The 26,970-nt window shown below is 48.3% G+C and overlaps 1 protein-coding gene across 14 annotated transcripts in view; it reads left to right on the top strand.

Annotated features, from left to right (window-relative positions):
* Positions 1–26,970, top strand: part of DEPDC5 (DEP domain containing 5, GATOR1 subcomplex subunit) — a 153,328-nt gene that overhangs the window by 43,173 nt on the left and 83,185 nt on the right. For 13 of the 14 annotated variants that reach the window (XR_011385158.1, XR_011385159.1, XR_011385160.1 and 10 more), the window contains exons 15-24: positions 672–806; positions 2,133–2,194; positions 2,316–2,389; positions 4,041–4,110; positions 5,424–5,460; positions 6,583–6,703; positions 11,990–12,210; positions 16,617–16,820; positions 18,662–18,797; positions 19,765–19,862. Coding sequence is in view for 10 of the 14 variants with exons in the window: in XM_051826702.2 (XP_051682662.2) it covers positions 672–806; positions 2,133–2,194; positions 2,316–2,389; positions 4,041–4,110; positions 5,424–5,460; positions 6,583–6,703; positions 11,990–12,210; positions 16,617–16,820; positions 18,662–18,797; positions 19,765–19,862 (1,158 nt within the window). In the remaining 4 variants the exon portion in view is untranslated. Of the gene's footprint in view, positions 1–671; positions 807–2,132; positions 2,195–2,315; positions 2,390–4,040; positions 4,111–5,423; positions 5,461–6,582; positions 6,704–11,989; positions 12,211–16,522; positions 16,821–18,661; positions 18,798–19,764; positions 19,863–26,970 lie in introns of those variants that run through there. The other variant, XM_051826709.2, reaches the window with a different exon arrangement.

Raw genomic sequence — 26,970 nt, forward strand, 5'->3', positions numbered from 1 at the left:
TTCATCAAGCCATCCCAAGATTCCAGTCCACTCTCTTAAATAGTGTTGAAAATTAATATTTGGGTTTTTTATATATTTCACCACAGGCTCGTTTATGGATGGTTTCAATTAGCAGCATGAAATTTGAGCATTTATGGCGTCAGTGGGGAGGATCAACCAAAGTGACAGTAACTTGGTCCTGTGTTCACACAGTTCTTTTTTTTTTTTTTTTTTTTAAAGATTTATTTATTTGTTTGAAAGAGTTACAGAGAGGGAGAGGCAGAGAGATACAGAGGTCTTCCATCTGCTGATTCACTCCCAGATGGTTGCAATGGCCAAAACTGCACCGATCCGAAGCCAGGAGCCAGGAGCTTCCTCTAGGTTTCCCACACAGGTGCATCTTCCATTGCTTTCCCAGGCCACAGCAGAGTGCTAGATGGGAAGTGAATGGCCAGGACTCAAACCGGCACCCATATGGGATGCCAGCGCTGCAGGTGGCAGCTTTACCCGCTATGCCACTGCGTCCGCACAGTTCTTAAGTGGGAGAGGAAAGACACATGTGCACTTTAACAAGAATTTGGATGGTACAACTACAGACAAAACACTGCACAAGTACAGAGATGCTCACTGGAGGCTGGTTTCTGAGAGCTGTGATGTCATCATCACCAGGGCATTTTTTGTTTCGTTTCCAGTATTTGACAAACACTACATCAACCGCAACTTCGACCGAACTGGGCAGATGTCCGTGGTGATCACGCCCGGGGTGGGTGTCTTTGAAGTGGACCGCCTACTCATGATCCTGACCAAACAGCGGATGATAGATAACGGTAACGCCCCCTCGTTTGTGCCCAGTCTCAAGTTCATAGCCTGACTTTCCCTTGAAACCCTGGGCTTTTACTGATGCTTAGAATGAGAAGAGTTCCACAAGGGAGGCGCTCTGCCTGTTATAAGATCTGGGGATGTCAGCAAGCGTTAAAAAGACATGAAGAGTTCCTGGAAAGACAGCTTTGGGAGATACTCGGTCATGCCACAGTTAAGCAGATCCCATGATTGCAGGTCTTTGTCAGAGTTTTTATTTATTTATTTTTAAAAGATTTATTTATTTCAAAGGCAGAGTTACACAGAGAGAAGGAGAGACAGACAGACAGAAAGAGAGGTCTTTCATCCACTGGTTCACTCCCCAGTTGGCCACAGTGGCCAGAGCTGCGCCAATGTAAAGCCAGGGGCCAGGAGCTTCCTCCAGGCTTCCCAAGTGGATGCAGGGGCCCAAAGACTTGGGCCATCTTCCACTGCTTCCCCAGGCCATAGCAGAGAGCTGGATCAGAAGTGGAATAGCCAGGACTTGAACCGGCACCCAAATGGGATGACAGCACTGCAGGCAGTGGCTTTACCTGCTATGCCACAGCGCCGGCTCCTGAGGGTGAATCCAGTCCTTTGAATTTGCAAGCATATTTGGCTCTTTACTTGGGGGTGTTGTTTTAAGGGACCAGTGTGCCATTAGCACACCTTGGGAAGCACCATCAGATCATGCAGCCTGGTCCCCCCGCCATGATGAGCCATGCATCCCCAACTCTGTCTCACGCTTCCCAGTTCAATTTATGTCTCACAGTTTATGTCTCACAGTTTATGTCTCACAGTTTATGGGAAGGTAAATCCTGATCGTGCAATAAAGAAGCTCTGTTAAGTGATGTGGATCGTTTTAGTTTTTGCTGAGATTATAAAGTTCTTTTTACTTCCTGGCCTTGACGTTTAAGTAAGGGAGGCTTGGTTGTCTTTTTTTTCTTTTATTCCCTTTTTTTTTTTTTTTTTTTGCAAGTCACAACCTTCAGGGCAGCCAAAGGCTAACTGTCAAGCACTGAATAACAGCAGTGGAGGCTGAGCCAGGTTGAAGCCAGGAACCCAGAACTCAATCCAGGTCTCCCCCATGGGTGGCAGACACTTGATTACTTGACCTGCTGCTTCACAGGGGTATGATGGGGCTCAGCAGAGAGGAGATAAAACACATCTACTGCTGTGTAAGCCATGCTGATAAGGCTATAAATTACAGGGTGGTTCATCCGCTTTGCCTCATTGCATCATTAGTAGTCTGGAACACTTTACTGTCCTGCACCCTCCACCCCACCTCCAGCTCGTTTTGTCTTTTCTTTTTTTAGGAATTGGCGTGGACTTGGTGTGCATGGGAGAGCAACCATTGCACGCTGTCCCATTGTTCAAGGTAATTTGGGATTTACTTGCTAAAGGCCAGTTTGAGTATACTTGAAAACAAAGGAGTTGGAGTAGTCCCACGCCCTACTTGTTTATCAGCTTATCTGTTCATTGGCTGTATTTCCTTGCAGCTGCATAATCGGAGCACTCCTCGCGATTCTCGTCTGGGCGATGACTATAATATTCCTCACTGGATAAACCACAGGTGGGTGTGAGCTTGAGTCATAATAGATGAGGGTTTCAAATAGCTTTCTTGGTATTTTCTCTTTAAATCTGTTAAGTTCTGGGGGCAGCCATTGTAGTGCAGCAGGGTAAGCTGCCACCTGCAACTCTGGCATCCCATGTGAGTGCTGGATCAAGTCCCGGCTACTCTGCTTCTGTTCCAGTTCCCTGATAATGCTCCAGGAAAAGCAGCAGAAAATGGTCCAAGTACTTGGGCCCCTGCAATCCAGCAATGCATGTGGGAGTCCAGGATGGAATTCCTGGCCCAGCCTAACCATGACGGCCATTTGTGGAGGGAACCAGTGGATGGAAGATCTCTCTCTCTTTTTTTCTCTGTCACTCTGTCTTTCAAGTAAATAAAATAAATCTTTAAAAATTTTTTAAAGTGAATCTGTTAAGTTTGATTATAACACTAAATCTTTGGTAAGGAAAATGTGGAAATCAAAGTTGTAATACTTGCCTTGGATTCCCCTGCATGTAGAGCATGTGGGGTGGGCATTTGACACAGTGGTTAAGATGTTGCTCAAGGTGCTCACATCTGACGTAGGAGTACCCGACTTCCTGCTAATACACACACCTAGACGCAGGAGGTGATAGTTTTTAAGTAATTGAGCCTCTGTCACCCATGTGAGATGCCTAGATTGATTAGTTATTGAGTGATAAGGACCTTCCTTTGGCCCAGCATCAGGACAGGTTATCAAGGTGGAAAAGCATCATGGGGTAGATAGATTTAATCCCAACCATAAGGAGATTCTCACCCAGTTAGGAATTAGCACGAGCACATGAAATGGATTATGGGAAAGAAAAGAATAGCAGTTAAAGACATACTTTTAAAAATTATTATTTTATAAAGATTTATTTATTTATTTAAAGACAGAGAGAGAGGGAGAGACAGATAGAAAAATCTTCCATCTCCTGGTTCAGTCCCCAAATGGCCGCAAAGGCCAGAGCTGGGCCAGTCCAAAGCCAGGAGCCAGAAGCTGCTTCAGGGTCCCTCACATGGGTACAAGGTCCCAAGTATTTGAGCCATCCTCTGCTGCTTTCCCAGGAACATTAGCAGGGAGCTGGATCAGAAGTGGAGCAGCTGGCACTCAAACCGGTGCTCATATGGGCTGCTGACATCGTAGGTAGCAGCTTTACCTGCTATACCACAACCCCAGCCCCTAAAATTATTTTTATTATTATTGTATTTGAAAGGCAGTGAAACAGACAGACAGATCTCCCATCTGTTGGCTTACTCCCCAAATGCCCACAACAGCTGGGGCTGAGCCAGGCCAAGACCAAGATCCAGGAGCTTCCTCCAGATGTCCCATATGGATGGATGCTGGGCACCCAAGTACTCGAGCCATTACCTGCATTAGCAGGTAACTGGAGTTAAAAGTGGACCTGGGACTTGAGCCCAGCACTCTGAAACAGGATGCAGGCATCCTTTGTGGCATCTTAAAATACGGTGCCAAAGTCGGTCCCTAGTTACCGTTTTATAACCATTGCAAAACAGGTTACTTTTGGGAAGAGAGCAAAGTCCAAAGCGAAGTCAGTTACAATGGAGGGAGTCGATCTATACCTGGTTTGTCAACTGTCTCTTGAGGTTTATAATAAAAGAGGTTACATTAATGACCCTGTTGCCTTTACAGTTTCTACACCTCCAAAAGCCAGCTGTTCTGCAACAGTTTCACCCCACGAATAAAACTTGCAGGAAAGAAGGTAGGTTTCACTAAGCATCAGTGCCTTTGAGAGACCCTGTTACACAGTGACGTTGATGTGTTGGTCCTGAAGTACCTCCCCTTCCTGCTCACTGCCCCCAGTTCTTCCCTACTCCCCACCCTGTCATTAATGGGGCTTATAAAATTTGTCTTGGAACTTTATCATTGTATACATTTGATAAGTAATAGCAAGACAAACTTTAGACTGCAGGCACTATATTTTTAAAAATTTTTTTAAAGATTTATTTATTTGAAAGGCAGAGTTACAGAGAGAGAGGGACAAACAGGGAAAGAGAGATCCTCCGTCCACTGGTTTACTCCCCAAATGGTCACAGTGGCCAAGGTAGGGCCATACCAAAGCCAGGAACTTCCAGGTCTGCCATGTTGGTGCAGGGGTCCCAAGCCCTTGGGTCATCTTCCACTGCTTTCCCAGGCACATTAGCAAGGAGCTGCCCCAGAAGTGGAACAGTCAGGACTCGAACCTGCACCCAAATAGGGTGGGTGGCATTACAGGCTGCAGCTTTACCTGCTGTGCCACAATGCCAGCCTCAGGAAATGCGTTTCACAAAAAGATGACAAAGATTTTATTTTATTGTGATGTGACTGGTTTATTGAGACCCTGAAGCTGCTCATGTAGCAGTGAGGACGATGACAGGCAACGTATGTCGCAGCCTTCTGAGGTTTTTATGACTTTACCACCACCATTCTCAGCAAAATGGAGCAAAGGAAGCAAGAATGAGCATTGTTATGGGAGATCTAAGGGTCCTGAAAAGGAATAATTAAGAAAATGACAGAAATGATGGCTCTAGCAGCTCCGCACCCACCACTCCATTTTAGCAAATTAGGTGATCTGTGGCCTGTTTGGCTCTGGTGGGTCTACACCTACAGAGAGGTGCCTTGTCTGGTCATTCAATCAGGTGGGACCCAGCCATGGTAGAACAAACATAACCATGGATGCAGCAGGAGTCTAATGATTCGGGCTTGGGTTTTGGCTCTGTTGCCTGTTAACTGTGTGACTTTTGCAAGGCTCTTATTTTGCTGTAGAACTGAATATGCTTGCCTGTCAAGTGGGGTCCATGCCCCCACCAAATGGAGGCTTGATAGTAAACAGGATGTGCGATGGGAAGTAGAGGACCCAGCAGGGCCTGGCATCATGGTAGCTAGGTGTCAGCTGTTAGCTTGTGGCTTTCCATTGGTTACAGGGAGGGTTAACACAGGGTCTGTGTCCAGGGGAGCAGCCATGTACATAACTGTGCCTTAAAATAAATTCTGTTCTCACAGAGGTAATAATTAATCATCTATTTAATTTTACAGTCTGCCTCCGAGAAAGCAAAAAATGGCCGTGATACATGTGAGTATTTTTTGAGATCTTCTTTCAGTATTTTTAGAAAGAGTCAGCTAACCCGTGGCAACAGGGTTAGGTGAAGCCACATAAAAAGTTTGCAGCCAGGACCGGCACAGTGGCATAGCTGGTAAAGCTGCCACCTGCAGTGCCAACATCCTATATGGGTGCCAGTTCGAGTCCCAGCTGCTCCACTTCCCATCCAGCTCTCTGCTGTGGCCTGGGAAAGCAGTAGAAGATGGTCCAAATCCTTGGGTCCCTGCACCCACGTGAGAGATCCGGAAGAAGCTCCTGGCTCCTGGCTTTGGATCCGCACAGCTCAGCCATTGTGGCCATCTAGGGAGTGAACCAGCGGATGGAAGAACTCTCTCTCTCTCTCTCCCTCTGCCTCTCTTTCTCTCTCTGTGTAACTCTTTCAAGTAAATAAATAAATCTTTAAAAAAAAATGGATGATGAGAAAATCTGCATTTTCCCCATAGATCAATTATAGTGATCAGATAGAAAGTTTTATTTACATAGTTTTAAAATTTTTTAAAGACTTATTTATTTATTTGAAAGAGTTACAGAGAGAGGGAGAGACAGAGAGAGAGAGAGATCTTCCAGCCTCTGGTTCACTCCCCAAATGGCTGCAATGGCTAGGGCTGGGCCAGGCCAAAGCCAGGAGCTTCATTTGGGTCCTCCATTTAGGTTCAGGGGCCCAGACTCTTGGACTATCTTCCACTGCTTTTCCCAAGCCATTAGCAGGGAGCTAGATCAGAAGCAGAACAGTTGGGACATGAACTGGCATCCATATGGCGTGTTGGCATTGCAGATGGCAGCTTTATCCACTGCACCAGAACACCAGTCCCCGTGGATGGGAAGCTTCAAACTATTAACTGTATGAAAATGATATTTTCTAAAAAGTACCACAAAGAAAGAAATGCTGTGAATACCTCGCCTTTATTTAGTGCTACACTGTTTCTAGATCACTTTGAAAATTATTTCATCTCAACAGTCTGATGGATGGGCGACTATTCCACTTGCTCAGGGGAGAGGACGATCACCTGGGCTTGCAAATTTTGGTGAGGGCCCTCCAGAGGCATCTGTATAAAATGGATTCAGATGGCAGTTTATGTTCCCTGTGTGTTTCAGCTCTCGGAACTCCAAAAGAATCTGAGAACGCCCTTCCCATCCAAGTGGATTACGATGCCTACGATGCGCAAGTGTTCAGGCTGCCTGGCCCGTCCCGGGCTCAGCGCCTCGCCACCTGCAGGTTTGCCTCACGATTCTCTTGGGGGTGCATGCAAAAACCATGCAGGGAAACCTGACGCCCAAATAGGTACCTGTATGATTGCAGCCTTGAAAATGTTTTAAGCTAAAATCAGCCAAACAGAAGCCATGCTGTGTAGATCGTTAAGGATCCTGTCTTCAGGCCCTACAGCCCATCCAGTTACCTTGCCATGAAGAATTGTCTCAGAATAAGGAGAGGGTTCTTAGGCTTTTTATAGCCAAGAGAGGGAGTGCACAGCTTCCGGAATCTTCTCCTCTCACTGGGCTGGGACTAATAGATACTTGTATCCTTGGGCCCAGAGATTCTTTTAGGTTTATTATTCCCAGATGCCAAGAGGTTTTCTTTAACTCCTGCTTGTTAAGTTTGCTCTGTGGAGTTTGCATCACATGGTTTTTAACTGTGATGTGGTTGGACTTAACTGATCTGTTCATTCCCAGCTCTTGTATAAGAAAGCCCTCTGTGCCTCTATAGTTAGCGTATTTCATATTTTCTTCTCGTACTTTAGAGCCTGGGAATTTAAGCTGGATCTTTGTGTAGAATTGTTTTAAACGAATGTGCAGAAGAGAACTCTGTAGCTTGTGTTTTCCCCCCAAAGTTGACCAAATACCATGCGTCCATTTTCCACATGTCTTGAACCTGCAGGTTTAAGCACAGATGACTATAGGAATACTATGTCTCTTTATTTTCTGGCACACGAGCTTATGGGGCCAACATGATTGCTGGTGTGTTCTCTTTCTTCATCCCATTCTGACATCTCATTCTGAAAAATGGCTAGAGCTCGGAGTGTGTTAACAGTAACCCTTCTATGTGTGTATGCTGCTTAGGAGTTCAGTCAAAGCTACTTAGGGACTTTTCTTCTTCTGAGTCCTTAGAAATATCCTCTGAGTCCAAGGTTCTTGATTAGTTTCTTTCTTTCCTTCCTTCCTTTCTTTTTGGACTTACTTATTTGAAAGGCAAAGTGATAAAGAGATGTTTCATCCACTGATTCATTCCCCAAATGGCGACCATGGCCAGGTTGGTTCCAGGACAAAGCCAAGAGCCAGGAAGCCCATTCTGGTTTCCCATGTGCGTGGCAGGAACCCAAGCACTTGGGCCAACCTCTGCTGCCTCCCCAGGTGCACTAGCAGGAAGCTGGACTGGAAGTGGAGTAGCCAGGACTAACCCTGGCGCTCTGGGATTCTGGCACCGCAGGTGGCAGCTTAACCTGCTGCACCACAGTGCCAGCCCCATCTTTGGTTTTCCTGTGTCTAATCAAAGCAGATGAGGAGAACTGGCTTTCTGAGACCCAGGGTGTATACTCCGTGAGACACAAACTGTGTCTTCCTCGGTGCTCTGTCCCTCGCCCATGGCTGAGCATATACCAGGGCTCAAATATTTACTGTTGAAGTAGTGAGCATGTCGTCAGCACTTGGGATCCATTTTCAGACTCTGTTTAAATTCTGGCTTAAAATCTTTCCAGGAAGAAAGAGAAGAGCCCTGATGCCAGAGGCAGCCCGATTGGAAGACTTTCTGTCTTGTTCTGGAATTTTGCCTCTCTGTGCTTTTGATCCTTCTTCCTGCTGCTTCTAGAGCTTTTTTTCCTTGGGCAGTTTTATGTTTTATTAGCAGTATATATATATATATATATATATATATTTTTTTTTTTTTTTTTTGACAGGCAGAGTGGACAGTGAGAGAGAGAGACAGAGAGAAAGGTCTTCCTTTTGCCGTTGGATCACCCTCCAATGGCCGCCGCTGCAGCCGGCGCACCGCGCTGATCCGATGGCAGGAGCCAGGATCCAGGTGCTTTTCCTGGTCTCCCATGGGGTGCAGGGCCCAAGCACCTGGGCCATCCTCCACTGCACTCCCTGGCCATAGCAGAGAGCTGGCCTGGAAGAGGGGCAACCGGGACAGAATCCGGCGCCCCAACCGGGACTAGAACCCGGTGTGCCGGCGCCGCTAGGCGGAGGATTAGCCTATTGAAGCAGTATATATATTTTTAAAACTAAAGAAATGTTCAGACATACTCATATGGAGAGACTTGTACAACTCTCATCATGTTGCCAGGCTTGTTTCTATTTACTTTTTCTTTTTCTTTTTTTTTTTAAGATTTATTTATTTATTTGAAAGAGTCACAGCGAGAGAGATCTTCTAACCACTGGTTCACCCGCCCAGATAGCCAGGAACCAGGACTTCTTCCAGGTCTCCATATGAGTACAGGGGCCCAAACACTTGGGCCATCCTCTGCTGCTTTCCCAGGCACATTAGCAAGGGGCTGCATCAGAAGTGGTGCAGCCAGGACTCTAATTGGCATAATATCCCATATGGGATACCGGCACTACAGGCGGAGGTTTAACCCGCTATGCTACAATGATGGCCCGCCAGGCTTGTCTCATCATTACCTCTCCCAAATTTTTTAATTTTGCCTGGATTATTTGAAAACAAATCCCAACCATTGTGGTTTTTTTTTTTTTTCTTTGCCTGAACATACCTCAGTATACTTCTTAGTAAAAAAATAATTTTTAAAAAATATTACCATTTTTTCTTTGTCTCTCTCTCTCACTGTCCACTCTGCCTGTCAAAAAATAAATTAAAAAAAAACCATTACTATGCATAATTGCTAGGAATAAAATTAACACTAACTGCTTTGAAATAACAACCTGACAGTAGGGACTCCATTTTAGAGCACCCGAGACTCCATCTTGATAAAGCACCCCCTACCACAAGACTCTGGTCTGAAACTGTGACCTAAAAACTCAGATAACAGCCGTACTCCTACAGTAACAGAAACTGCATCCTACTTGGCAGAGCATAGAAACTCCCCAGCATGATTGTTCAAGCTTAAAACAGAGAGGCTGCACCTGGGTTAATATTAAGATTGTAATTTGTCTATTGTCAAGATTGTGATTGATACCGTTTTCGCATAGGCCTTTGGTCAGCTTGACCCAAGTAACCATGTATTCCGCCTCCCTTTCTCATGGTTTTTGCCTTTATGAACCCTGTTGCTTTGAGCTTCGGGGTCTAGAGTTCTTTAGGGCATGGCCGGCTCTCCACCGCAGTGGGTTTGTTTAACTGAGATCTAAGTCCATGTCCAGATTTCCCCATTGTCTCAGTCGTGCTTTCGCCGTGGGTTTGTTTAACTGAGGTCTAAGCAAGATCCACATGTGGCATTTGGTTGGATGGCTTTTTTGTTGGTGACGGAAGAATGTCTTGCTTTCTTCATTTAGCAGATTGTTACCTTGCAACATTTAACTCTCCAGCAGGCCAGCGCCATGGCTCACTAGGTTAATCCTCCGCCTGCGGCACCGGCACCCCGGGTTCTAGTCCCAGTTGGGGCGTTGGATTCTGTCCCGGTTGCTCCTCTTCCAGTCCAGCTCTCTGCTGTGGCCCAGGAGTGCAGTGGAAGATGGCCCAAGTGCTTGGGCCCTGCACCCGTGTGGGAGACCAGGAGGAAGCACGTGGCTCCTGGCTTCAGATCGGTGCAGCACACCGGTCTTAGCGGCCATTTGGGGGGTGAACCAACGGAAGGAAGACCTTTCTCTCTGTCTCTGTCTCTCACTGTCTAACTCTGCCTGTCAAAAATTAAAATAAATAAAGAAAGAAATAATTTTAAAAAATAACTCTTCCGCTATTCTATGCACTTCCCGTAAACTAGCCATTATCTCTGGATACCTGATTAGATTTAGGTTCGATTGTAGTAGGAGGGAGACCGGCAAGACTTCTCAGTGTGTTCTTTATCTTGCATTGCATTGCATTGCTCCCTCATTTTTAGTGATGTGGGGTTGATTTAGTGAGATTGGGAGGGATCATGCTGGAGTGATCGTTTCTGGACAGCGGTGATCCAAAAATTCTGGCTGTTTCAGGGCTGTCGTTCACCCCCCCCCCCTTCCTTCCTTCTTTCCTTCCTTCTTTTTTTAAGATTTATTTATTTATTTGAAAGGCAGAATTACAGAGAGAAGGAGAGAGAGATATTCCATTTACTAGTTCACTTCTCAAATGGCCACAATGGTTGGAGCTGGGCCAATCTGAAGCCAGGAGCTTCTTCTGGGTCTCCCACATGGGTGCAAGGGGCCCAAGCACTTGGACCATCTTCTACTGCTTTCCCAGGCATATTAGCAGGGGGCTGGATGGGAAGTGGAGCAGCCTCTCCCACTTTCTCATATAACATCTCAAGCTGCTCAGAGCCAAGTCCCTGCTGCTTTATGTCTTGTCTTGAATTTCTTTCTTTTCTTTCTTCTTCTTTTTTTTTTTTTTTTTTTTTTTTTTGACAGGCAGAGTGGACAGTGAGAGAGAGAAACAGAGAGAAAGGTCTTCCTTTGCCGTTGGTTCACCCTCCAATGGCTGCCGCGGCCGGCGCACCGCGCTGATCCAATGGCAGGAGCCAGGTACTTCTCCTGGTCTCCCATGGGGTGCAGGGCCCAAGCACTTGGGCCATCCTCCACTGCACTCCCTGGCCACAGCAGAGAGCTGGCCTGGAAGAGGGGCAACCGGGACAGAATCCGGTGCCCCGACCGGGCCTAGAACCCGGTGTGCCGGCGCCGCAAGGTGGAGGATTAGCCCAGTGAGCCACGGCGCCGGTCTTTTCCTTTCTTTCCTTTCTTCCCTTCCTTCCCTTCCTTCCCTTCCTTCCCTCCCTTCCCTTCCCCTTCCCCTTCCCCTTCCCCTTCCCCTTCCCCTTCCCCTTCCTTCCTTCCTTCCTTCCTTCCTTCCTTCCTTCCTTCCTTCCTTCCTTCCTTCCTTCCTTCCTTTCTTTCTCTTTCTTTCTTTCTTTCTTTCTTTCTCCTTCCTTCCTTCCTTCCTTCCTTCCTTCCTTCCTTCCTTCCTTCCTTCCTTCCTTCCTTTTTTTTATGACAGGTAGAGTTATAGACAGTGAGAGGGAGAGACAGAGAGAAAGGTCTTCCTTCCGTTGGTTCACTTCCCAAATGGCCGCCACAGCCGGCACTGTGCCGATTCGGAGCCAGGAGCCAGGTGCTTCTTCCTGGTCTCCCATGTGGGTGCAGGGGCCCAAGCACTCGGGCCATCCTCCACTGCTCTCCCGGGCCGCAGCAGAGCTGGACTGGAAGAGGAACAACCGAGACTAGAACCAGTGCCCATATGGGATGCTGGCGCCACAGGCAGAAGATTAGCCAAATGAGCCACGGTGCCGGCCCTGCTTTATGTCTTAACTGTAGATCAGATGTCAGATTTTCATTACTGGCTTCCTAGGAAGCTTGGGCTGGTGACGGGTTTTGACTTGAGGTGGGTTATCGTCCCTTGCTGGTCAGTAACTTTTTGTCTCTCCCCTGGCAGGGCCGTGCGGGAGCGGGAGCATCACAGTGGAAAGAGTGCCAGCTCCTGTGACGTCTCATGCAGCCCTTCCCTGCCTAGCCGCGCACTGCCCACTGAGGAAGTGAGGAGCCAGGCTTCCGACGACAGCTCCCTGGGCAAGAGTGCCAACATCCTGATGATCCCACACCCCCACCTGCACCAGTATGAAGTCAGCAGCTCCTTGGGCTACACCAGCACTCGAGGTCAGTGTGCTAAAGCACACGCAGAGCTGGGCAGAGCCAGGGCCTTCGCTATTAGAGTGGGAGATAGGAGTAGAGACCAGGGCTGGGGTAGCAGTCTTACATCTCAGTTATGTCAGTGCCAGTGCAGTGGGCGTGACTCTCCTTAGCTAATAGGTAGGTGTGTTTTGTCTCTACCTTTTCTTCCCTGTCACCGTAACAATAGGATACCCTGATATATGTGTTAATACATCATATTTCTTAGGTCTGTGGTCTAAAGAGTTTGTTTATTTCCTTCTCATTTCCATCTGTGTCCTGTGCAGTCAGCTCTCCCTACCCATGGGTTCTGCATCCATGGAGTCACCAACCACATATCGAAAACACCCAAAAACAGGAGTCATGCCCATACTGAGCACGTATGGACTCTGTTCCCCCGTGTCATTTCCTAAACAACTTGGTGTAACAGCTGTTGACATTGTATTGAGGATTGTCAGTAGTCTAGAGATGACAAAGTATACGAGAGGTGGTGCATAGTTTGTATTACAAACAACTACACCATTTCCTATAAGGATTGTGCTAATCCATGAGGGATCTTGGAACCAATCTTCCCCAAGACACCAGGGCACGACTTTTATTTTAAGGTTTCTCCCCTCTGTCCCACAGTCATAGAAGCCAGCCGCTGCTCTTCTTGCAACTGCTCTTGCCTGTCCAGTAGCAAGGGCAGCCAGAGTTTACAGGCCTCTCCTGCTGTTTGTTCAAAAACGTTATTTTTGAAATAACTAAGGGCTCATGGGAAGTTGCACAAAATCTACTGGGAGTTCCTGTGTCCCCTATGCTCACTTTCCCTAGTGGCCTTGCATATTTGCAGAATGATCCCCAAACCGGGAAACTGACATGGGAGTAATCTACAGAGCTTATTCAGTTCCATTAGTTTTGCATGCTGTATGTGTGTGTGTGTGTGTGTGTGTGTGTATGTTTCTATGCTGTTTTATCAGGATAGATTCATGTAACCATCGTCACAGTTCAGATACGTTGCTCCTTGCCACCCCTTTATAGCCACACCCCATTAATCAATCTCCTTCACACATCAGGGCAGGCATTCAGCTGAGTGATTAAGAGGCCAGGCCCTACGTCACAGGGCCTGGTTTGAGTTCCAGCCCCAGCTCCCTGCTTATGGAAACCCTGTGAGCTAATACATGATGGCTTAAGTCATCAGTCCCCCTGTGGGAGACCTGGCCGTGGTCCCAGGACCAGTCCCAGACACTGTAGGTGTTTGGGGAGTAAACCAGCAGATAGAGGTCTTTCTGTTTGTCAGTCTGTCTCTCTGCCTCTTGAATTAAAAACAACAACAACAACAAGAATATAAGTTGAAGCCTACCCCTGCAGGCTTTCAAGCACAGCCCTAGGAGTGTTGTGTACATGAGCTGCCTTCTGACGTCCCGGAAGGATTTCTACAGGGCAAGGTGTGTTCTCCGTGACCTAGCACGTCAGTAGGGGCAGCCATCCAGGGACTGCAGGATTGGGGAACAGAACGCTTTATCCATCAGACACTATATACATCACACTAAGGGTCTGTAGAAATGTTTGATGGAAAAGTTTGTTTCACAGCATGAAAAGGAAATTCTAAAAGAAAAAGGAGCAGATATTTAATTACAGGACTAAAGAGCAGACCCCGTGTCACCTCCATTAATTAAGTGTAGTATTCAAAAGAATTAAAATACATTTGCAAATTTCTAGGTTAGCTCACACCCCTCTCCTTGCCCCCCCCCCCTTTTGGAACTATCTAAGTTTGCATAACAATGACTACCATTTTGCTGAAAATATTCCTAGAAAGTCCTTAGCAAAAGGCAAACTAAAATAAATGTTAGTCCTTAAGAAGCCTTTATCATTCCAATAGCCAGATCCCCTCCATCAGCTGGAACTAAGTTATTTGGCTTCAATGCAAAGAAACTGGACAACGTAGTCTTATTGTATACCCAGAAGGAGAATCATATGGATGTAGTGGACATCTGCTGGGTCTGCCCTACTGCTTACAAAATGCCTGTTTTTATTAGATTTTCTACATAGGAGCAGCCACTTGGGATGCCTGCATCCCATATTGGGAGTGCCTGGTCTCTCTGTTTCAAATAAATAAATAAGTAGATGTTTTAAATAATTATCTATATAGTACAGTTGATTTCACTGTCCTTTAATGCTGCTTGAGAATGTGTTAGAAGAGCCAAAAGCTATTCATTGGACTATTGTTAAAGGGACACAATCCATAGGCCTTGAATTTTCTGTTTCTGTTACATGTAGGGATTCTCATCCACTTACCCTCCCGTTGTAACCTAAGAAACACTTCCTCTTTTCCCAGCCTGTGTTTCTGAGTCACTTTTTCCCTTAGTCATATTTTTCATTCTTTTAAAATTAATTTTAATCTTTCGCTCTTTTCATTTTATTTGAAAGGCAGAGAGAGAGCAGGAGACAGAGACAGAGATCTTCCATCTGCTGATTCATTCTCCAAATGCCTGCGACAGCTGGGACAAAGCCAGGCCAAAGCCAGGAGCCTGGAGTTCAATCCAGGTCTTCCATGTCAGTGGCAGGGATCCAAATACTTGAGCCCCATCTGCCGCCTCCCAGGGTGCACACTGGCTCAGAAGTGGATGTGAGATTCCCAAGCAGCAACTTAAACTGCTGTGCCAAATGCCCATTTCCTTTCTTTTTAGAACCAGTATTCACCTTTCTTTTAATGAGGTTCTCTTCTTTCCATAACTGACTAGACCACACCCCATTTTATTTGGTAAATTATAGCATCATTTTGTTAATTTACAATGTGAAAGAGCTTTTGTGCGCGGTGTGCCAGCCACAGCGCGCCTGCTGTGGCGGCCATTGGAGGGTGAACCAACGGCAAGGGAAGACCTTTCTCTGTCTCTCTCTCTCACTGTCCACTCTGCCTGTCAAAAAAAAAAAAAAAAGAAAAGAAAAGAAAAGAAAGAGCTTTTGTGGAGATCTGAATGCACATCAACTTGAGGAACGGACTATTACATACGAGGTTCTGTCTTGGGCATTGTGTAGACAATGGTGGACAAGACAGCTTCCTTGATGCATTGGAGTTAGCACGTACTGGACCCACTTGCTAATCTGGGTGATTGTTTAGCAAACGTGAGATACACCCAGGGGAGCTGGTGGGTTTCTTCCTTTTGGTCCACTGAGTTTGTGTAGCACGCTGACTCCATCTCTGTAGCAGGTCATTGGATGGGACAGCTTGAATCTGTCATGCCATCTCCTTGCCTAATCAAGGCTAGCTGCATCATTTCTTTATTTTTTTTTTCTCCAGGAATTTTTTTTTAAAACATAATATTCGGTTGTTTACTCATGTCCCAGTCCACTTAATCAATAGGAGAGAGTGCTGACCTACTCAGTCACTTGGGGACCCAGGCTCGTTCCATCCTGGAACACCATGGTCATCAACATTTGTCTCCAGAATTGCCGCAGAAGAAGAAAAGAGAGTGGAGATCACGCCTGGAGGTATCTGTGGTCCAAGCCTGGAGCTGGAGAATGTCACTTCTGCTCGGGTTCCATTAGCTGGAACTAAGTCATGTGGCTTTGGTGCGAAGGAACTGGACACCATAGTCTTCATGTACTCAAAAGGCAAATCATATTGGTTTAGTGGATATTATCGGCTACCTCTGCCAGGGTCTGCCCTCCTGGTCACCAAATAGCTATTCTTTTTTTTTTTTTTTTTTTTTTTGACAGGCAGAGTGGACAGTGAGAGAGAGACAGAGAGAGAAAGGTCTTCCTTTGCCGTTGGTTCACCCTCCAATGGCCGCCGCTGCAGCCGGCGCACCGCGCTGATCCTGGCAGGAGCCAGGAGCCAGGTGCTTTTCCTGGTCTCCCATGGGGTGCAGGGCCCAAGCACCTGGGCCATCCTCCACTGCACTCCCTGGCCATAGCAGAGAGCTGGCCTGGAAGAGGGGCAACCGGGACAGAATCCGGCGCCCCAACCGGGACTAGAACCCGGTGTGCCGGCGCCACAAGGTGGAGGATTAGCCTATTGAGCCACGGCGCTGGCCCAAATAGCTATTCTTATTGTTCTTCCCATATACAGAATACACTCACCCCTTCCCCAAGGGAGACAATCCAATTCACATCATTTAGTCATAGCTCGCAGCTCAAGATCGAGTGTCACCAGGCGGCGTGTGGTCCTCTCATCAGGTTTGGGTGTGCTTCGTTAGGCCAATAATTTAGGAATCAGAGCTCTTTTCTGCCAAGTATTTAAAAAAAGAAACCCAAATGTATTTCATGTCTTTGTAGTTTGAACATGTTTCTCTCCTTCCCTGGCGCTTGTGATGTCCAGGATTCTTGTCAACCTTGGCCTAAAAGTCTTCCTGATTCTGATTTCATCGTGGCTGTGTGCTTTCTCTGTGCCTCCACGCGGTGAAAATTGGCAGACGCCCTGGAGAACATGATGGAGCCGCCGCAGCGAGACTCCAGCGCACCAGGGAGGTTCCACGTAGGCAGTGCAGAGTCCATGCTACACGTTCGACCTGGCGGATACACGCCGCAGCGAGCGCTGATTAACCCCTTCGCCCCCTCACGGATGCCCATGAAGCTGACGTCCAACAGAAGGCGCTGGATGCACACCTTTCCTGTGGGTGAGTTGGCTGTTTAGGAGGGAGCCTCTGACTAGCAGCTCCCAGCCCTGGTCAAGTGTCTCAACTACTCTGAAGCTCTGTTGTCCGCTAGTAAGATGACCCCCTTGCCCGTCCCAGGGACCTCGTGAGGCTCCTCGAAGGTAGACTTCAGTGGGCCTTGTAATCGACTGGCTGTATAAACCGAAGGACTTCCTGCTCTATTTGGAAGGGATTATGCTTTGCCACCCGGTTTCTCTCCTAGGACTGATGTCCCTTGTTTTTGTTCATTCCTGCTTCTCTTAGCTCTCTCTGGATATTGATTTTTTTTTTTTTTTGAAATTTTTTGTTGTTGTTGCTGTTTTCCAAGTTCATTGTTTTTTCCTACCACATCCTTTCCGATCTGTGCTGTGTGCCGAAGAAGATGACAGCAAGGTTTTATAAAGCTCTGGCTAAAATTCAGCATCAGCTTAATGGGCTCTTACTGGGCTGGGAAGGTACAGATGCATTAAAGCCCAGGGTTGTTTTCATGGAAACCACCCTGCTAAATGCCTGAGAATGTCTAGCTGTGTCCTTCTGCTTATTTTTAGGGCTTGAAAGTTACATACGTCTTGTTCATTTGCTATAATTGGGTTTCACCCTCACACCTCTTTGCGCCTCGTTGTCTCTGCTGGAATTGGTCACCCTGCTTGTTTCTTTCTGCTTTTTCTTTTCACCCGTTTTCTCCACTGGCTCCCTTTGAGAGCTCTTAGGAGAACTCTGGAGGCCTCGTCCATAGCCTTCGGCTCTTCCCCCTTGCCCTTGCCCCTTCACGCACACCTACACTGTCGGCTTCATTTCCCCCTCCTGCCCACCTGGCCGTCTCCTACCTGAGGTCCTCCTGGGCCAGGTTCTCCAGCCCCCTGCCTCCTCACCCGCGTCCTCGGCCTCTTTTCTTTTTCTTTTTTTTTTTTTTTTTTTTTTGACAGGCAGAGTGGACAGTGAGAGAGAGAGAGACAGAGAGAAAGGTCTTCCTTTTGCCGTTGGTTCACCCTCCAATGGCCGCCGTGGCCGGCTGATCCGATGGCAGGCGCCAGGAGCCAGGTGCTTCTCCTGGTCTCCCATGGGGTGCAGGGCCCAAACACCTGGGCCATCCTCCACTGCACTCCCTGGCCACAGCAGAGGGCTGGCCTGGAAGAAGGGCAACCGGGACAGAATCCGGCGCCCCGACCGGGACTAGAACCCGGTGTGCTGGCGCCGCTAGGCGGAGGATTAGCCTAGTGAGCCGCGGCGCCGGCCTTGGCCTCTTTTCTTTCTCAACTAATCCTGTGGTCCCCTGCACACGTTTTGCCTCCCTTTCACTTCTGGGATTTCACAAATATCATTTCTTCTACCCTGATGTCCCCCCGACTTCAACTCCTGTTGACCTTGTGTAGCACACAGCTCCGAAACGTCTCCTTCTCCAGGAAGCTTTCTTCAGTAGGCGTGACCAATCCTGATCTGTCCCCTCCTCTTATCTTTTTGGGCCTCTTCGGCTTCTCGGAGTCATCACTGTATCACTGGAATCCTTGGTGCTTCACCCGTGTCTTCACCCTGCTGTGCTTCTGTATTTCTCTACGGCATCTTCATTGATATGCAGGAGCCAGAGCCTCTGAAAGTATTCTTAGCAGGCTGGACAGGATGAAAAACAGGAGGCCCCACCGCAGGACAGGCCCTGCCAGGACAGGAGCCAGAGGGTCCCTTGGGCAGTGTCCCCCTGTGGCCTGTTCTTGTTTCAGTCTCTCCGACACCTGTGTCCCAACAGCAGGAGGAAGGAAGATGGCTGTGAAGCGCACAGCACCCCCTGTCAGGCAGGAATGATGCTCAGTGGTTGTCTGTCTGGGTAGGACCATCCGGGGAGGCCATCCAGATCCATCACCAGACCCGGCAGAATATGGCGGAGCTGCAGGACAGCGGGCAGAGGGACCCAGCCCACTCCTCGGCAGAGCTGCTGGAGTTAGCGTATCACGAAGCTGCTGGAAGGTGAGGATGTGCACGGGGCACCAGAAGGTAACTTGAGAACAGTCTCTGGCACCCGAAACAGTGTGGGACAGGCTGCCAATAAAACGTCTCCTTTATAAGAGTTGGAAAGACAGTGTGAGCACAGAGCCTTCCTTTGTCAGCCTCCTCCCCTTCCCTGGGCAAAGTGCTAAGCAAACGGCCGGACATTTTTGCCTGAGATGTGACCAGAGCCTCAAACCTGGGTTTCTTCTGCATCTTAGTCAAGGACGAAATAGAGAGGGAACATACTTTGGGTTTGGCGTGCCCAGACAAGTGATCGCCACTGTGTGTTTTGGGCAGCTCGCTCTATGACTTTTGCCATTCCAGTCATTGAGAAATTCATTCCACTGTTGAGTTTAGAGCAAGTTGGTGCCAGAAGCAAGGCAACTCAAGGCCTGTGTGTATGGAAACAACTCTTTCTGATCCAGATCTCTGCTTCACAGAGCACTTAGTCAGTGTAGAAAGAAAGTCACGTAAGCCTTGACAAGCATGAGCCCCTGGTTATACCTGGACTCGCTGTTCCTGCGCTGCTTTGGGAAGCATTTTGCAGAGAGATATCTTGGGGCCCTCTCTGAGTCACCTTGACATCCGTGGGCTGGATGAAGGATGTGAACAGGGCACGGCCCCCTTTCGCTGCTCGACTCTGAAGCATCTGTTCAGCACCTTGCATGTGGCCTTGGTAGTGAGGGGGAGGCATAGGACAGAAAGGGCAGGTGCTCGCGTACAGCTTGGGGCACAGCAGCTGGGTGCCAGGGCAGGAGGCCAGAGCTGGCCCACGAACCAAGCCCTGCGATCTGGTGGCTTGAGATACGGACCCCAGCAGTCACCAGTCTGCATGGCTGAGTACGCAAGACCCGTTTTTGATGAAAATCCCCCGGGACGCAGGGTGAGCAGGGAAACCTGGTGCTGATCTGCACTAAGCCAGGTGGCTGGGCTCTGTTCTCTGCAGGCACAGCACATCCCGCCAGCCTGGCGACGGCCTGTCTTTCCTGAGCTTCAGCGGAACAGAAGAGCTTTCTGCCAGCCTGCTTAGCAACAGCGGCACAGGTAACCGGTCCGAGAGGTGACAGAGCCGGATGGCTCAGCACAGGCTCACATTGGAAAGGGACACACAGGGCCAGAAAAGCAGGGCCATGTCTATTCTGGGATCATTGTAGCCACGATTTTGGGTGACCTATTTAGAAGCAGTGCTATATAATGCATGGAATTATAAATGGGCGACACATTACATTTTTAGCTGAGAACATGTTGGTCAAACCACATTTATCATCGCTCTTGTCAGGGAGTCGTGATTAGGGGGTGCTAGATGTTGAGGGCAAGGCGGGGGACAGAGCAGGTGTGCTCTCTGCTCTAGAGGACCTTTCTGTTTTTGAGGGTTTGGAGAGCTAACCCACTTCCAGCAAATAGTCAGGAGAGACCCAGAGAGGTACAGCATGGCCCCAGTTAGGTGAGCAGGAAAGAGAAGGGTGTTAACAGAAGTGAGCACACACCCCAGATGGAAAGAGCTTGGGAGGAGAGTTGGGAGGGGAGGAGTCTATTGGAGGAGGGGCACACGGAGGGCAGGTTCCATGCTGTCTGGAATCACTTTCATATCTCACAACTCCCGTCATCCTTGGAGGGCATGAGGTATTAAATGGATTTTACACATGGGCAACTTGATGCCCAGAGATGGAAAGATTTTTTTTTAATATTTATTTATTTTTCTTATTTATTTGAAAAGCAGAGTTACAGAGAGAGGCGGAGAGACAGAGATCTTCCATCTACTGGTTCTCTCCCCAAATGGCTGCAATGGCCGGGTCTGGGCTAGACCGAAGCCAGGAGCCCAGATCTAAGTTTCCCATGTGGGTGCAGGGGCCCAAGCATGCAGACTACCTTCTGCTGCTTTCCCAGCCATTGGAAGTGGAGCAGCTAGGTCTCAAACCAGTACCCATATGGAATGCTGGCGTTGCAGGTGGAGGTTTAACCTGCTGTGCCACAATGCTGGCCCCAAGGTGGAAAGATATTAAACCAACCTCTCAAACCAGTAGCCAGCTATTCTGACTCAGTCAGCTGTCTTCATCTGATGACACTATTTGGAGTGCCTTTGGAGGTATCAAGAAACGTGTTTGGATAGCTTGAGTCCCAGAGGTCAGGTATTATACATGAGCAATGGAAAACATTAAAACCGGGGAAAAAAAAAAGGCTGGTACTTTGTGCCTTAGTGGTCTATAGATCTACAAAGCTACTTGCATTTCTATTTTTTTTTTTTTTTAAGATTTATTTATTTATTTGAAAGAGTTACAGAGAGGCAGAGGCAGAGAGAGAGAAAGGTCTGACATCAGCTGGTTCACTCCCTAGGTGGCTACAGCGGCCGATCCGAAGCCAGGAGCCAGGAGCTTCTTCCAGGTCTCCCATGTGGGTACAGGGGCTCAAGGACTTGGGCCATCTTCTACTGTTTTCCCAGACCATAGCAGAGAGCAGGTTGGGAAGTGGAACATCCAGGTCTTGAACTGGTGTCCATACGGATGCCAGCACTGCAGGTGGCGGCTTTTCCCACTATGCACTGGCCCCTACTTGCATTTCTAAAACTTGGCTTAAGGAAGGTCTAGTAAAAGTGAAATTGTATCAGGCTGGCTATTGATGTTTTCCTTTACACATTGGTAGGTTCACTCAACGATATCTGTAGAGGTGTATGGGTAAGGCTTGGAAACTGGTTTGGCAGTAAGATATTCCATAAGTACTTACGATTTCATTTATTCATTCATTTTAAGTGAGAAAACAAAGTGAACAAAAGTTTGCAAATGAGATGACATTTTGCGTGCATGCATCCCAGGTGCTGCAAATGTTACCTAGGCATCAGGCATGCTTTCTATTTGTTTTTTGTTTGTTTGTTTGTTTGTTTTTGGTTTTTTGACAGGCAGAGTGGACAGTGAGAGAGAGAGAGAGAGAGAAAGGTCTTCCTTTGCTGTTGGTTCACCCTCCAATGGCCGCCGCGGCTGGCGCACTGTGGCTGACACACCGCGCTGATCCAATGGCAGGAGCCAGGTACTTCTCCTGGTCTCCCATGCGGGTGTAGGGCCCAAGTACTTGGGCCATCCTCCACTGCACTCCCTGGCCACAGCAGAGAGCTGGCCTGGAAGAGGGGCAACCGGGACAGAATCTGGTGCCCCGACCGGGACTAGAACCCGGTGTGCTGGCGCCGCAAGGCGGAGGATTAGCCTAGTGAGCTGTGGAGCCGGCCTCTGTTTTGCTAAATCAAGGAGCCAGTTTTTTGGAACTCAAGAGTTTGAGATTCTCAGGCTCTTTAGGGTAGGACTTGGACTACACCTTGAACTAATTTCATTGCTGACCTGAAGCAAGAGCATTAGAAGTTCAGGTGGTAGCAGCGCCAGGTTCTGATGAGTCTGGCTGCCTTGGGCAAAAAGCTCAGTTGCACCAGATGATTCCCCAGGCAGTGAGTCTCAGACTCACTGAGAAAAAGAATGAGAGCTCCAGGAGTCCTTCTAGGTGCTGGTTGCAAGGGAACCTCAGATGACACCATCATGGGATGCTCTCAGCTAAGGGTTTCTTGGCACACACACACATTGAAAAGCAGTGGCAGGGCTGGCGCTGTGGCACAGCGGCTTAACGCCCTGGCCTGAAGCACTGGCATCCCATATGGGCACCGGTTCTAGTCCCAGCTGCTCCACTTCCAATCCAACTCTCTGCTATGGCCTGGGAAAGCAGCAGAAGATGGCCCAAGTCCTTGGGCCCCTGCACCCATGTGGGAGACCTGGAAGAAGCTCCTGGCTCCTGGCTTCAGATTGGCGCAGCTCAGCCGTTGCGGCCATTTGGGGAGTGAAACAGAGGATGGAAGACCTCTCTCTCTGTCTCTACCTCTCTCTGTAGCTCTGTCTTTCAAATAAATAAAATAAATCTTTAAAAAAAGAAAAGAAAGCAGTGGCTACAACCTGGGTCTCTGGCTCAACCTTCTCACTGTTGGGCTCCTGAACTATGGATCCGTCTACCTGATGGGCCTGTCTGCTTGGGTGTTCCCAGGCCCCTCATCCTTAATGTATCAGTGCCTGAATCCATTTCTCACCAATTTCCAACCCATTCTGTTTCCTGTCTCTTCTAAGGTGAGGGGAGGTGGCGCCTCACCTCCGTTCTCACTGCTTGTGTCCAGACCCCTGTCCTTTATGGACAGGATCACTGCAGTAGCCTCCTAAATGATCTTCCCGCTGTGATCTTTTTCCTCTGATTCATTTCCGACGCTGTCTCCTGAAGTTCCTTCCAAACGCGGATCTGATCCGCCAGTCCTCCCCACAGAGAAAGCCTTCAGTGGCTCTTCATGGCTTGTACTGGTGGTTGTCACCTGGTTCCTGCCTACCTCTGTGTCCTTAGCCTGTCGCCACTTCCACATGGCATGGTGTGTAGAGCCTCAGGACAGGGGGCCTGATCCCCCACCTGGTGTCAGTGAGACCCTCAGGCCAGTGACCGAACCCCTGGGTATCTGTTTCTTTTTCTGTGAGGAGCATTCTCTTTAAAATTAAATGCAGGCTGGCGCCGCAGCTCAATAGGCTAATCCTCCGCCTTGCGATGCCAGCACACCGGGTTCTAGTCCCGGTCGGGGCGCCGGATTCTGTCCCGGTTGCTCCTCTTCCAGGCCAGCTCTCTGCTGTGGCCCGGGAGTACAGTGGAGGATGGCCCAAGTCCTTGGGCCCTGCACCCCATGGGAGACCAGGAGAAGTACTTGGCTCCTGCCTTCAGATCAGCATAGTGCGCTGGCCGCAGTGCGCTGGCCGCAGCGGCCATTGAAGGGTGAACCAACAGCAAAGGAAGACCTTTCTCTCTCTCTCTCTCTCACTATCCACTCTGCCTGTCAAAAAAAAAAAAAAAAAAAAAAAAAAAAAAAAAAGGTTAAATGCAGTAAATCACTCAAGTGTTGAACAGTGTTGAACGTGCATGGAGACCATCATTGTTATTGGAGCGTGTTTTATGTTCAGCTGTTGCTTGTGGCTCCTCCAAAGAATGATGCAGGTAGTTCAAAAGGTTTGTGCAAAGTGAGACGAAAAAGAAAAGTAAGCTTATTTTGGTGCAGAAATGTTTGGAAGTGCATGCATTCTCAAATGTCCTTACACGTGTTTGCATGGACCAGTCCCTCTGTGTAGAATATGCTTGTTTGCTATCCTCAACCCCTCATTCTTCCTGGCAGACAGCAACTCAGTACTTATGGTTTAGCTCCAGCAATCTTTCCTCTTGGAAACCTGCTCTGTAGATTCTTCTTCCTGCCCGTACTCTCCCAGGAGATATTAAGCTTGTTTTCACACAAATCCATGTGCATTACCCAGTTTTGTGGCCTGGGACATCGGGATTCCACTGTTGGCTTCCATGTCTGTCCCCACTAGCCTGCTGGAGTTTGAATAATTCATCTTCTCCCCTTAATATTTAGCACATTTAATTCACAAATGAATTTATACTTCCAAGGCTAGGTGGCCACATGTGAGAAACATGAGTGAGTCACAGAATTATTATTTTTCTTTAAAGATTTATTCATTTATTTGAAAGGCAGAGTGATGAGAGAGAGGGAGATACAGAAAGAAAGATCTTCAACCTGCTGATTTAAACCCTAAATGGCCACGATAGCCAGGACTGGGCCACACTGAAGCCAGGAGCCCAGAACTACATCCAGGTCTCCCACATGGGTGGCAGAGACCCCAGTACATGGGCCATCATTAGGCATATTAGCAGAGAGCTGGATTGGCAGCAGAGTAGCTGAGACTTGAACTGTCGCTCCAATATGAGATGTCAGTGTCACAAGTGGTAGCTTAATGTGCTGCACCACAGTGTCCTCAAAGAAGTATTATTAATTGGCATGCAAGTGTTCAGTTATATATGTTATAGAATGTTTAGCTTCTTAGAGAAGGTGTGGGCTCCCTGGGTTATGTTTCAAGTCAGGATGATACAGTGAATTAGGCTTACCCTTAGCATTTCACAGTCCCCTTATGACCTGTGATCTGTGTTTTCAAAGGGACTGGAGCTCATCACGAGGTGGTCTGTAGCCACATGGGACACTGGGCTAGCTGAAGAATTGTGTTGGTGAACCACAGAAACAAACCAGATAAAATATTCTGATTTTTATCACCATTAACCAGTGAATGTCAGATCTGTCTTCAGGACATATCCAAAATCTTTTTTTTATAAGATTTATTTATTTATGTGAGAGGCAGAGAGAGAAGTCTTCCATCTGTTGGTTCACTCCCCAAATGGCAGCAATGGCCGGAGCTGGGCTGATCCGAAGCTAGGAGCCAGGAGCTTCTTTTGGGTCTCCAAAAGAAGATGGGTGCAGGGCCCAAGGACTTGGGCCATTTTCTACTGCTTTCCTAGGCCACAGCAGAGAGCTGGATCAGAAATGGAGCAGCCAGGAGGCCAGCGCTGTGGCTTGGTTAATCCTCCGCCTACGGTGCCGGCATCCCTAATGGGCACGGGGTTCTAGTCCCGGCTGCTCCTCTTCCAGTCCAGCTCTCTGCTGTGGCCCAGGAAGGCAGTGGAGGATGGCCCAAGTCCTTGGGCCCCTGTACCCACATGGGAGACCAGGAAGAAGCACCTGGCTCCTGGCTTCGAATTGGCGCAGCACCGGCCATCGCAGCCATTTGGGGAGTAAACCAATGGAAGGAAGACCTTTCTCTCTGTCTCTCCCTCTCACTATCTATAACTCTACCTGTCAAAAAAAAAAAAAAAAAAAAAAAATAGCAGCCGGGACTCAAACTGGTGCCTATATGGGATGCCAGCACTGCAGGAGGCGGCTTTACCTGCTACGCCACAGCGCGGGCCCCGAATATCCAAAATGTTAACCTCCCCTAGTTCTAGCCCGGTCCCAGGTACCATGATCTTTTGCCAGGATACGGTAGCCTGCTGACTGGTCCAGGCTCCCTCCCTTGCCCTTGCCTATCATTTATTTTCAACACAGCACTTCAGAGAGAACATGGTTAAAAAAGAAGTCAGATCATGAAACCCTCTGGGGACTTCCCAGCTCACACGGAGTCAAAGTGCACGTAGGCACTGTGGTAGCCAACAGAGTTCCATGTCACATGGCCCCTTGCTGCTCTCAGACCTCGCCCCCTGCTTCCCTCCCCACCTCACACATTCTGAAGCCCAAGTCCTTTCTCTCGCACTCCTCTCTGCTCTTGCTCTGACGCCATGGAGCCTCCTGCCCAAGGCCCATACGTCTGAGTTTGCCCAGGACGGCCCTGGTTTGAGTTGGTTGTTAGGAATGTCCACTTCCAGTCTCAGAGATGTCCAGCTGTGTGGCCTCCCTAGCCACAGCTTGCTGTCTCACTCGCTTCAGGTCACCTGAACTGGCACTCACCACCCTGCACCCTCCGCTCGTTCTTCCTACTTAATATTTCTTCCTAGCACCCCCAGGACATCCTGCTTGTTTTTACTTTCACTTCTTTTTTATTGTGAAGTTCGTGAGAGCAAGGATTTTTATCTTGCTTATGTTTGGATCTCCAGAGCTTAACACAGTTCCTGGCTGAATGAATCGTAAAAGCCTTCCGAGGTTAGTTTTCTCTCAATGACGAATATTTCTTTTTCTTTGTAATGTTTTTTCTTCTCTCCTATAACTTTGTTGAATGATTGACGGGATCCTTTTCTTTCAAAGACGCAGGGAAGTCTTTTTCTTCCTTGCTCCATTTTGAAATAACTTTTCCTTTCAAGCCATCCCCAGTCCTCTCGGAATATGATTTGTTTTCTTCAGAGTCACCATATTCTTACCTCTTCTCAAAATGTTTATTGAACTCGAGGCCCTGTTCTGAGGCCTGAGAAGAAACAAAAGTAGTTAAGACACGAACTCTGCCTACCTCAGGGAGTTCTGTCTTCTCAGTGACCTGGGGTTCTGTAGGAAATCGTTCCCCCGTGGGCCAGCACCAGTGAGGGGAAGGCCGTCTTGTGGGGAGTTGGACTGCGAGTGGTGCTGGTGATACGGTGTGCTTTGAACATATGGTCTCTGCTTAGAGGGATGTGCCAGAGGCGCAGTGCCAACAACAGAGAGCGGCGGCCCGGCCCGGTCCTCACCGGCGTCTGCAGTTGAGCCTTTGGCTTTTGCTGAGCCTCAGGTTCTTCATCTGTGTCATGGGCATAAAGATTCGCACTCCCCTGCCTGCCCCGCAGAGTGTTTCCTGGATCAAAAGATTGT

This window comes from Oryctolagus cuniculus, chromosome 21, assembly GCF_964237555.1.
Source record: "Oryctolagus cuniculus chromosome 21, mOryCun1.1, whole genome shotgun sequence".
NCBI lineage: Eukaryota > Metazoa > Chordata > Mammalia > Lagomorpha > Leporidae > Oryctolagus > Oryctolagus cuniculus.